The 12,443-nt window shown below is 49.8% G+C and overlaps 1 protein-coding gene across 2 annotated transcripts; it reads right to left on the bottom strand.

Annotated features, from left to right (window-relative positions):
* Positions 1-10: 10 nt before the first annotated feature.
* COPS6 (COP9 signalosome subunit 6) lies at positions 11-2,699 on the bottom strand. Of its 2 annotated transcripts, XM_082644784.1 has the most exons (10): positions 2,597-2,699; positions 2,271-2,396; positions 1,925-2,056; positions 1,527-1,615; positions 1,369-1,431; positions 993-1,040; positions 798-912; positions 615-707; positions 411-511; positions 11-270 (listed from the first exon to the last, which is right to left on the bottom strand). In XM_082644784.1, exons 1-10 carry the CDS (start codon positions 2,667-2,669, stop codon positions 130-132), a joined length of 981 nt encoding a protein of 326 aa, XP_082500910.1. In that variant the 5' UTR covers positions 2,670-2,699; the 3' UTR covers positions 11-129. The 2 variants fall into 2 exon arrangements, with proteins under 2 accessions (XP_082500910.1, XP_082500909.1); XM_082644783.1 differs by lacking the exon at positions 993-1,040 and having other exon boundaries at positions 2,597-2,693.
* Positions 2,700-12,443: the final 9,744 nt, after the last annotated feature.

Genomic DNA, 12,443 nt, shown 5'->3' with positions numbered 1-12,443 from the left:
GAGCCACTAGAAGGGGTGCGGAGGGGCTGCTCCCCTTTTATTAGCAACAGGTTTCTCTAAACGGAGTGTAGCACCCTCCTCTCGACAGCTGTCCGACCCCTGTGCTGCATCCTTTCAAGTATCCTCTCATCAGAAGAAGAGCCCCCGCATCCGCCTGCCAATGCCTTGTCGGTCATAGAGGACGTTGAACTTGTTCACAAACTGGTTCATGGTGTTGCATGTCTTGGTGATGGTGCCAAGGTAGGCCATGAGCCCCACGTCATTGCATTGCTGCGAGGGAACAGAAAGAGCCAGTTCCCCAGGGGGCTCTGGGTCCCCCGCCGCATGCCCAAGGAACAGCCAGGTCCCACGTCCTGCGTGCAGAAATGACGGCGCGAGCCCCACCTCCCTGTCCTGGGCTTTACACTCACGTCGTAGAAGTCTGTCTTGAACTTGTCTGTGCTGAGCACCGGGAGGCAGTGACACAGAGCATAGGCCTCACGCAGGATCTCATGGTTAAAGGGGACCTCTCCTAAAGGCACAACAGAGGCTGCGTTAACGTGGATGCTGTCGCCTCCCCACGAGGGAGAGGAAAAGGGGTTCAAGTGCCAGGGAGACACCTGCACCTGTCCCACCTGCTTCAGAGGCCTTGACGTACTCCAAGATGAGCTTGACGCGGCTGTGCAGCATCTTGATGGCGCTGTGCTGTGCGATCAGGTGTTCAGCCACTGCAGGGGGACAGGGACAGGCCAAGGTGGAGAAGGAGTGGGGCCACACCTTCCACCCCCCACTTACGAAGCCCCTCCAGCCTCCCCTACCAGTGGAGTTCTCTCCACTGCCTGTTGCTGTCATTCGTGCCACGTGGTCCACACCAATGCGTTCAGCTTCCTCTGTGGCCAGAGTGTAGGTCAGCTCAGCAAACAGCATTGTGGCCTACGGGGCACACAGGGAGAGTCAAAAGGAGGAAACGCCAGGAGCAGAATCTGAGGGTTGAAGAGCAGGGCGTTACCTACCTCTCCATTGATTATATCTATGACAGACTCAAAAACGCTGACGGGAAGCTGTAAAGAGATGGGAGAACAGCTCTTATTAACATCAAACACACCTGAACCTATATGTTAAGTGCAAAAAACTTGGGCTTGGCCCCTGCACATTACATTTTCTCATCTAATCTTCCCAAGGACCTAGTGAAGTAGGAATTGCCCCATTTTACACACGGGGAAAATGCACTTTAGAGGTTAAATGACTAACCCAAAGTCTCACAGCTGGTAAACTGCAAAAGAGATTCAATAAAGATGTCATACAGTTAAAGATAGTGGGATGAGAATGAAAGATGGCCACAGCGATGGACAAGCAGGACAAAGTGGGCACGGGGTCAGTTTTACTCACATCTGTGTGCTTGGTCATAGGGTTCAACTTAAGAAACAGAGGGCTCTCAATTATCTCGCACACCTGGAAGAGGGGGAGGATGCACACGAGTGTCAGGGCCCATCTTCCCCTCATGTGCTAGTCTCTGCCCCAGCATGCACAAGTGTGAGTGTGTATACCTGCTTATGGACGTGGATGTCGGAGGGGTCAGGTGGCCCCCCTGTGGTATACCAACCGAGGAACTCCAGCTCCTTGAATACCTGTTTAACTGGAGAGGAAGGGGCCAGAATATTTCTTTAAACCATCCTTCCTTAATTTGAAGTTCCTGGTGTATTTTTACCAGCTTCTCCCCTCCCCATGCTGGCTCTATTTAGAATAATTTCAGTCTTCTCTCCTTACCTTTGCAGGGAATAACTGAATGTGTCCTTTTTCTAAGGTCTCTTCAGCTACTCTATCTTCACTTTTCCTCCGTTCTCGTCCTATCCTGTTTGTTTTTTTCCCCAACCCTCTCCATCTTCCCCACTCTGCTTTTTTTTCCCACTCCCACTCCGCTCCCCCACGTCTATTCCCCTCTCACACTGCTCCTCCTTGGTGTAATAATATTCCTTGTCAATGATAATCTTCTCTTCCACGGTGTGGGACAGCAGCTCAAAGGAGTTCATCACCTCGATATTTCGGCCCTCCTGCTTCCCGATCAGAGCCCCTATCACTGGATGAGAGAAGGACGCATAAGAGGTGAGGGTAAGGAAACCCCAAACTTCCCTAATCATTATAGCTTGAGGGTGTGAGGTCAGTGTGAACCAAATATTAGGGAAACGGGGATCTGCGGAGGAGGAACTGGCTTCAGTAAAGGAAGGGGAAAGACCACCATTTGGGGGAGGTGGCCAAGGAGAGGGGGCTGGAGAATTACGCCGAACACTCACCCTGCATAGGCCGCCCCTCCTGCGAGCGCATGCGAATCCAATGATCTGAGATGTTGAGGATGACGAGGGGATGAAGAGCGACTGAAACGCTGCCAGTCACTCCGGAGGCCATCACGCTGGGCACGACTAAGGGAGGAGGAAGAGGGGGTGAGAATCCTCCCGGGAGACGGGAGTGGGAGACGGCAGAGTCGGGCCATACATCCCTCCCGCAAGTTAATCCAGGGAGCTCGCTTTTGACCCGCCCCCCGTCTTCTCCCGGGAGTCCAGGACGGCCTTGATGCGCCCCCAAGGAAGTCTCCAGAAGCCGCTCCCGCGCGGCCCATTACCTGCTGCATCCACCTCCATCCCGCTGCTCCCTCCGGTCCCGTTGGCCGCAGGTACCGCCGCCGCCGCCGCCATTTCCCCCGCGCCCGCCAGCGTCGGCCCCGCCCCCTCCCTCCCTTCCTCCCCCTCCCTCCCGGCTTCCGTAGGCAGAGGCGCATGCGCAGTGTCGCCGTGGCGCGCGCACGCCCCAAACGTGGGCTGCGCTGGCTGTATTTACCTAGCCTCGGTGGGGTGGCGCAGGCGCCCCTAGGGTGGGGAGAGCCGGCAGGTTTTCATAGCCCCTCTAGCCTTCAGCTGACTTTGAACAAATTACCTAACCCCACCCTGATCGTCCTCGTCAGTAAAAGTGGGATCAGACTACCTAGTTCCTAAGGCTGTTGCAGAATGAATGAAACGTCCCGTTGCTGCCCTCAGAATAAAACCCAAACCTCTAACCATGGCCTGCAAAGCCCTGCAAGATCCGGCCGCTGCCTGCCAGCCGGCCCTGGCCTCTGCCTTTCTGCTTCTCAGTCCCCGTGCTTCAGCCACACTGGCCCTCACGTCTGTTCCTTTCACACGCCTCACTCACCCCCACTTAAGGGCCTTATGTCGCCTTCATCACTGTAACCCCTGTGACCAAAACTGTACCTGACACATGGGCACCTAAATGATTTTTGAGTGAGGCGGTGGAGCCTGGTCTTGAGAGGCTCCATCCACACGTCCTATCTTTCCTCCTTCTGTATTACCTAGGGCACTAGGAACACCCCCTAGTGTTTTCTAACCTCTTCCAACCTCCCTCTACCCTCCATCTCCATCATTCTTTCCAAACTCACCTCTGGCAAACCTGGCCTACTACAGCCCTCTCCCCAACCCTGCACCCAAGCAAGTTGTGTACACTGCGTTTACTCCATCTTGTTGCCCCTACAATTTCGCTGGCTCTTTTAGTGCGTGTCTGCACTGAACCCAAAGTGTTAAGCTCTTAGAGAACAGGTAGAGACCTGTATCTTGACCCTATGGAGCCTACTCGTGCCCAGAACCAGCAGGTCCCAGGAGATGTTTTCTGGTGATAATGGTGCTTTCTGTGAATTAAGCAATCTTTCCTAAATGGAGCCTGAGTGAAGGGAAGTTAAAGGGCAAGCAGCCCTCAAAGGAAGGGGCTTGAGAAATCCTGCAGGGAGAGACGTCTTCTGGCCAAAGGGAAGTTAAGAGTTTCTCTCGTTTTAATGCCCAACGAGTGAAAAACCTCCCCGTCAACTGAGAGGGTTATGGGAAAACCTCACTTCTCTATATATGCCTCACTTCTCTTAGGAAAAGTGAGGTCAGAAACATGTATCTCTTAAATAATAGGCAGCTTCTGAGGACTGTAATGCTTCTCAGCTATATTGAAGACTCAAAAAAAAAATTATTCTGGTGTTGAAGTTGCTAGTTTGCACTGCTCTTTCAATCATTAGAGAATTCCTTTGCCTTTTTGTTGTTTCAAATGCTTTTGAAACATTGTTCAGATAACTATACAACACATAAAACAGTGGTTACTGTGAAATTTAAAGATGACTTGGAAATTGAATCAGTTGTTTATACATGCTTTGGAAGTAAGCTCAGCTGAGCATTTCTTTAAAGTGCATTGTATTTTAAAAAACTACCATCAGAGGGCCTCCCTGGTGGCGCAGTGGTTGAGAGTCCGCCTGCCGATGCAGGGGATACGGGTTCGTGCCCCGGTCTGGGAGGATCCCATATGCCGCGGAGCGGCTGGGCCCGTGAGCCATGGCCGCTGGGCCTGCGCATCCGGAGCCTGTGCTCCGCAACGGGGGAGGCCACAACAGTGAGAGGCCCGCATACCGCAAAAAAAAAAAAACTACCATCAGGGACTTCCCTGGTGGCGCAGTGGTTAAGAATCCACCTGCGAATGCAGCGGACACGGGTTTGATCCCTGATCCAGGAAGATCCCACATGCCGCAGAGCAACTAAGTCCCTGCACCACAACTACTGAGCCGGTGCGCCTCGAGAGCCCGTGCTCTTCAACAGGCGAAGCCACCACAGTGAGAAGCCTGTGCACCACGACGAAGAGTAGCCCCAGCTAGAGAAAGCCCGCGCGCAGCAACAAAGACCCAACACAGCCAAAACTATAAATTTAAAAAAAAAAAAAAAAACCTACCATCAAAACCTCCGGTTGAAATGATGGTGTTAAAGCAGCTATCCCACTGTTCTTTTTTTCCCTTCCAACAAAACTAAACATACTGTATCACTTTGTTGTTTTGTTAACTTTTCCTTCCACAGACAGAGTGGAGGTGACTGGGCTGGTGGGGAACAGAGCAGAGGGTCTGCTCAGAGAGCCTGCAAAGAAGGCACATATGTGAAAGCTGCTAAGAGAGTACACCTTTTTAAAAAATTATTATTATTATTATTATTATTTGCCACGCTAAGCAGCTTGTGGGATCTTAGTTCCCCGACTAGGGGTTGAACCCGGGCCCCCAGCAGTGAACGCGCAGAGTCCTAACCACTGGACCACCAGGGAATTCCCGAGAGTACATCTTAAAAGTTCTCATCACAAGAAAAAGTAACTATGGATGGCGGTGGATGTCACATCCCAGTAACTATGGCTTCTCCTTTTCTCCAGTTATCCCCTATTTCCAGACCTTTTGTTCAGAAGGGTCAGGTGACGAGGCATTTTTACAAAATGTACAAAGACCCATTACTCTGGCCACCGTGGCACATGTATTTGTTTCCCATCGTTGCTGAAATAAATTACCACAGACTTCGTGGCTTAAAACATCACACATTTATTGTCTTACAGTTCTGGGGGTCAGAGGTCTGAAATAGTTTCCACTGATCTGAAACCAAAGTGTCTGCAGGGCCACATTCCTTCTAGGGGAGAATCCCTTTTGATGTCTTTTCCAGCTTCTAGAACTGCATTCCTTACATTTCTTAGTTCATGGCTTCTTTCCCGTCTTCAAATCCAGTATTTTAGCAGCGTCTTCAAATCTCTTTCTTTGTCCTTCTATTCCCATTATCATATTGCCCTCTGTTGTAAAATCTGTCTCTACCTCCCTCTTATAAGGACACTTGGGATTGCATTTAGTGCCCACTGGGATAATCCAGGATAATCTCCCCCTCTGGAGATTCTTAACTTAATCATATCTGCAAAATCCCCTTCACAGGTTCCAAGGATTAGGACCCAGAAATCTTGGGGGCCACTGTCCAGCCTGCCACAGCAAGTGTGAGCCACTATAGGGGAGCTGGAGAGAGCAGTGTCCTCAGTCACATGATCTAGAACCACACCAATCCAACAAGAGAATCCTGATGGCTGGGTCAGAATTAAGCTGGAATTCTCTAGGCTCTCTTTTGGCTGGGCTGTACTGAAGAGAGTCTACCAGCCAGGCTGGCCTAGGGTAGCTATTAGGGGAAAGAAAAGAAATGCCATACCAACAAGTGGTCAGGGCAGACTCTTTGATTTTCAAAATAAGTCTAGAAAGACCCCCGTCCCTTTCATCCTGATCATTACCCAAGAGATGGCCAACCAAGAAGGGACAGCCACATTCAGTGACCAGGCTGCCTTACTACAGTGTGTGGACCAGAAGGAAGTGAGGGAAGTAGAGCTGACTTGAAAGAGGTCATTCCAGTGCTTGGTACCCAGATGCTGTGGGTGGTAGGGAGTGTGGAATGTCCATCCAACACCTTGACTATTGGCCCCCGGTGAGTGGCTTTTGTAACAGAAGGTGCATCAATATCAGACTGTAGAGGACCTGCAAAGCCTAAGACATGACACAGTTTCAGGGCTATAATGATGTGGCCTGAGTCAGCCGACTGGACTGGAACAGGGACACCAGCATCAAGAGAGCCCATAGCAGGTGTTAAAGGTTCGATGGAGTCAATTTACCAGGAACAGGAGGGAGCTTCTGGGCGGTGCAGGCTTGATCAACAGCCAGGGAGTCTTATCAGAGACCAGGTCCCCACTCTGGGCATCCACATGAATGACCCATCTGTCAGATAGGACCAAGGTGTGATTCCATAGTTTACTGCCCCAAGGGTGTGTCTTTAATTCTCCATACCTGTCATTTTCCAAGTGAACCAAGCAGCCAGGCCATTGGCTAGCAGCCCAAGTCAGTAAAATGTAACAAGGTTCATCAAGGGGAGTGCTGGCCAGACTCAGGATGAGAATGGCCTTGACTTCTGCCCATGGTGGCATCCACTTTCGGTTTTACGTAGCTGGCCATGAAGCTGGATGGCAGTGGCCACCCAACGCACCCATCAGGTTTCACCTTGGCTAAGTCATCAGTGAACCAAAGCCGGGCATTTAGGGGAACCTGTGTCACTTGAGGGCCCCAGATTCAGGACCTTGTTTCAGGTGGTTTCTCCCAAGGCAGTAGCTGCCACTTTTTCATGTAAAATTCCTCAAGGGCCAGGCTGACTGCGCTTTTAAATATACCATTTCTATTTGACTATCGAGGCCTTTTAGGCTCTTCCCATCTTGCTAACTCTCAGGTTCGACTTGACTCATCCCAAAATGGGGTATCAAGCTGGAGAGCTACAAAGCCTCCCGGGTGTGGAGCTCAGTGGCAGAGGTACCTTGTGGCTGTTTCAGCAGGTGGCGCTGTTGCAGTGAGAGAGGCCTCTCTGAGAGCACAGGCAGCAATCCCGTTTTTAAGAAAAGCTGTGATTTCCTTTTCTTGCTTCACAGTCTTTATTGTTTCTGTTGGACCATCGGAGGTGGAAGGAAGGAGGGTTGAGGAGTGATCTCCGTGTTCCACTGTCACCCTTTACGTACAGCAGTCCCTGGATGGGAAAAGCCCCTCTAACACTTAAGGGACTGGAAAAGTGCAAGCATATAAGCCATCAATTCCTGCTATGTATACAGGTGCAGAAGCATCAGTTGAATTCAGACACCTCTTCCCCTACAGGAACAAGGACCAAGAAATCTAACACATTTGCGAGGGGCAACAATAACCACCAGCAGGAGACCCCACGAATCCTCCAGCTGAGCCTGCAGGGCACGGTGGAGGCAGCAGAGGGGAAACTGAACCCTCAGGCTTCTCCTTCTTGGGCCTCGCACTCCAGGGTCAGCACCCACGATTCACTGCTGTCCCTTCCCTTGCATGGAGGGTTGGTACCTCCTGGCCTCCTGTAAATGCCCCAGCCCAGGGGGCCCCTTTCTTTCTGCACCCATGCATGTTGTTGCATTTCACCCTGCAGTCCTTAGGGCCTTGCCCACCCCTGTGCCGAGCACCCTGACCTTACTACCAGGAGCCAGGTACTGCGGCTGGGTTGTGAGCCCAGCCCAGCAGATACTCAGGCCACTGGCTTAGGCAGCACTGGCATAAGCCAGTGGCCTGAAAGGTGACCTGTCCGGACACCCTTGCCTTGCACAGAGGGGTAATGACTCACAAGGCCACAATGACTGCCCCCTCCAAACCCACACTGATGAAAACAAGTGGCCTTATTATTGGGCTGGGGCTGCACAGGCCCCCTGGGTCACTTGTGGCAGCCCCCCATGTGGTGGGAAGAGAGGACGAGCTGACCAGCTTCAGTTCATAGAATCCTATAGTGCCGGCCTTGAGTATGTTCCTGGAACACACAACGAGCTAGTCAGCTGTGAGCGGGCCACATCTCCTGGGCACTTCCTCCGCTCCCCCACCCCCGGAACCACACACACACACACACACACACACACACACACACACCACTGAGCTCTTTATCCAGGAAGATAAGCCAAGAGAGGATACGCATTCACCCTTCATTCAGGCTTGGAGGTGGCCAGAAGAGTTTAATCTAGAAATAAAGCATCATTAATTTTCTAATTGATTAAGGCTCTGTGGGGGTAACTAAGATAAATGTGCCCACATGTCTCTCCCCTGGGAGTTACAATCCAGAAAAAGAGAGTGACTAGTATTCAAATGTTGCAGGGAACTAGTAGACTCTGAGTGGATCCCAATGCAGTGAAGGTCAAAAAATTATCATCTCTTCTAGTCCTCTGGGTCCCTCGTTCTGGGCCTTTAATCCGTTGCCAAGAGCTCTTGGTTTTACCTCTATGAAATCTCCCATATACCAACCTCCTTCTCCCCGTTTCCGACGACACCACCCTAAAAGCACGCAGCCTGCTGGCCATCCAAGTGCCGAGGAGTCTCTGATCACCTGTAACTCGTCCCAGGCACCCAGGCTGGGCACCTGGTCGGAAGCCCCTCTTTCCTCAACCCTGACCCCTCCACTCTCACCCTGCCTCCTGCTTACCAGGAAATAAAGGCTCTTTGGTACGACTTACGTCGACTTCCTGATCTCTAACAATCCTAGTGGGTATATACATCTCTCTCCATCTCCTCACCTGTAGTTTCAGAGGATGAATCTTACCTGGAGTTTCATCGGAACATCTTGCGGGAGCCAGTCACGACTCGAGGGCTACAGGCAGCCTTTACTGGAACAAGCAGCGGCCGTGGAGATAAACGGAAGGGCCGCAGACAAGTGTGGCGGCCACTGGGAGATGACCTGCCGGGCGCGGATGCAGGACGCCCGCCCTCCACCCACAGGAAGCAGACAGACTCTGGGGTCCAGCCCAGCCATAGCCGTTCATAGCATGTGCCATCCAGGGAATCTGGTTACTTATCCAAAGTTGAAAACTTCATTTGCAAAAAACCCATATGAATTTTTGCCACAGCTGAAAATAACTGGCAAGTGAGCTGACCTCCCAACAGAGGCCTTCCTGTCCTGTGGCCACCAATGGGACCCACTCCTGGATGTAAAAGCGCATTATCTCCCTTCCTCTGGCCTCAGAGAAGCCTTCAGTACGGACAAGAAAGGGTGGCTGAGCCTCCTAACTAATCCTGGGGTCCTGTGCGCATGCGCATGAGTAAGCAGTGGGCTCGTAGAGAGGAGAATGGAATCGACCCACAGAGGAGGAAGCTGGGTCAAATCGCCTAGGGAGTGCCTGCTTCCCTTAAAGTTCCTTGAGTTCCCAACTCTGAGACGGATCCTGCCTTCGGATTCTGCGTGCTGTCCGGGGCGCTTCATCACCCTCCTTCCCCTACTTTGCACGAGTTAGTCTGGAGAGGCTAAATTACACGCGCGATGAAGCACCGGATTGCAGCGCTAACACCTCCCTGAGGCCAGGAACTTCCAGTTACTGAGCAGGAAACGCCTACAGCTGGATGCCCCAGAGCCGCTGTTGCCCTGGGCTGTACGGTGTAAAGTGGTGATCCAACGGGATTAGCACAGCAGTTCTGACCAAAAGACAGGATTAAGGGGGCTCTCTTATTCCAGGTATGTGAAGAAAGAATGCCATCCCCGGACAGAATCTTAGGGCACTTGATGTAAAGATGAAAGAGAACTATAGAATCATGCTTCCGTTTCCAGTAACCACTAAAAACTAACTAGAGTGCCCCTCTAATTCATTTTGGGGTCCAGGTGGATCCCCTAAGAATGCTCACATGCACAGAGCTGGAATAGAAGGACATCCAGACGTCCTGTCTGTCCCTCTCCAGAGCTTCAAGCCTGCTCCCTCCCACTGTCCCGGATGCCAGAGTACTTAGACCCTGTATTTTTTTTTTAAAGCAGCATTTTATTATTATTATTTTGCATTTTTTAAAATTTATTTTTAATTATTCTTTTTCTTTCTTTTTGGCCAAGCCACCGGGGCATGCAGGATCTTAGTTCCCAGAGGGATGGAGCCTGTGCCCCCTGCAATGGAAGTGTGGAGTCCTAACCACTGGACCACCAGGTAATTCCCTAGACACCTGTCTTGAGTCCTCTTGGGTCCTATATTGAGATGTTGGACAGGAGGGGCCAGGTGATGGGAAGAAACTGGCCTGGTGATGGTGGTTCCTGAGCACAAGGGTGGAGTGGAAGTCCTTGCTCCCAGGCTGGCTTTGGGGCTGGCACAGGGTCTTACCCTCAGGGCAGCAGCTTTTGCAGGCCAGCTCTTTCCACAGTGTGTCACTGGATGAAGGCAGCTCGAAGACAAATAGGCTAAAACCTTTTTTCTACACCCTGGGAGCCAGGTTGCCCTGGAGCAGAAAAGATGGGGCAGCTTCCTTGTCAATTGTCCCTCAGGGATGGGACTGCAGCTTGAGCTCAGTCAGCTGAGGAATTTGGTTGAATTTCTCTCAAAGGAGACAAACTACATGAGCAACAACGCTATTCCCAAAGCCACGTTTGGAGTCTGGTCATGGAATCTGGTACTCGGCTCCAGCTGCTACTTCCAGAGCCAAGGTGCCCTTCCCCAGCCTCACCAGTTCTCTGAAGGAAGGCAGCCATCCTAACTAATCTCAGGGAGAGACCTTTTCACCCTAACCCAGTGGTTCTCAGCTGGGGTCGATTCTGTCCTTCAGAGGTTTGGTTTCATAGTTCTATGTTTCATGAGGTCCTTATCATATGGGCAATTATACTGTAATTATTCTGTAAAATAAATAAATTTACATAAAAATACTGAATTACTATAATGTACACCTGAAACTCATATAATATTGTAACTCAACTTTACTTCAATTTTTTTTAAGTGTGAAAAATAATATTTACACAAAAAATGATGTTATGTTTGGGATTTGCTTCAAAATAATCAGGAGGAGGAGTGGGACTGCAGATGAAACAAGATTGGTACCTGTTGATAACTGATCGACTTATCATAATTCTCTGCAAAAAAATTGTATATAAACTGAAATTTAATTAAAGTTTTCTATGAACATAAGGCTTTAAGTATTTAAAAAAATTTCTCCTGGATTGGGTTATCATGATAAGTAGGACTTTACAATTGATCAAAATAGAAATGTACAACAGGGACTTCCCTGGCAGTCCAGTGGTTAAGAATCCACCTTGCAATGCAGACGACTTGGGCTCTATCCCTGGTTGGGGAACTAAGATCCCACATGCCACAGAGCAACTAAGCCCTTGCGCCCTAGAGCCCGAGTGCCACAACTACTGAGCTCCCTTGCTCTGGAGCCTACGCACCTGCTGCAACTAATGACCCTGCGTGTCACAACTAGAGAGAAGCCCATGCACCGCCACAAAAGATCCCGTATGCCGCAACTAAGACCCGATGCAGCCAAAACTTAAACAAATATTTTTTAAAAAAAGAAATGTATAACAAATCTGATCTATGAGTAACAAAAAGTTATTTTTATTAGAATTTATCTCAGTGAGATAGAGGGAACTGTCTTGTTTTTCTCAATAGATGGGCAATACTTATTACCGGAATGAAATATTATGTCTATTACTACTTTTGGGGTTTTTTTTTTGTTTTTTTAATAGATCTTTATTGGGGTATAACTGCTTCACAATACTGTGTTAGTTTCTGTTCTACACCAAAGTGAATTAGTCATATGCATACATATGTCCCCATATCCCCTCCCTCTTGAGCGTCCCTCCCATCCTCCCTATCCCACCCCTCTAGGTCATCCCAAAGCACGGAGCTGATCGCCCTGCTACTTTTGTTTTTTAATTTAATTAATTAATTTATTTATTTATTTATTTAGGCCGTGCCCCGCACAGCTTGTGGGATCTTAGTTCCCTGACCAAGGATGGAACCTGGGCCTCGGCAGTGAAACCGCCGAGTCCTAACCACTGGACTGCCAGGGAATTCCCTACTTAAGTGAGATGAGTGGTGAAAGGAATATAGTTATAGCAATGTCAATTTAATCTGCCAAAATCATATTGTGATCTATCACCAGCAATGGCCTTGTCCTCCTCTCATTTTTTTTGGAGGGAAATAATAGGAAATCACTTGAATCACAAAGGATTTGTTCATCTACTCGATATTGGCAGCAAGGTTCCCAATGAATCCTTTTGTTTGGTACCCCAGAAGTTTTGGGGTACCAAGAAAAAGAATAAAATACCTAGGAATAAACCTACCTAAGGAGGCAAAAGACTTGTATTCAGAAAACTATAAAACAC

The sequence above is a fragment of the Mesoplodon mirus genome (assembly GCF_964341445.2).
Source record: "Mesoplodon mirus genome assembly, chromosome: 15".
In the NCBI taxonomy this organism is placed as follows: domain Eukaryota; kingdom Metazoa; phylum Chordata; class Mammalia; order Artiodactyla; family Ziphiidae; genus Mesoplodon; species Mesoplodon mirus.
Note: the sequence above shows the minus strand (reverse complement) of the source record. Positions and strands in the feature narration are given on the sequence as shown.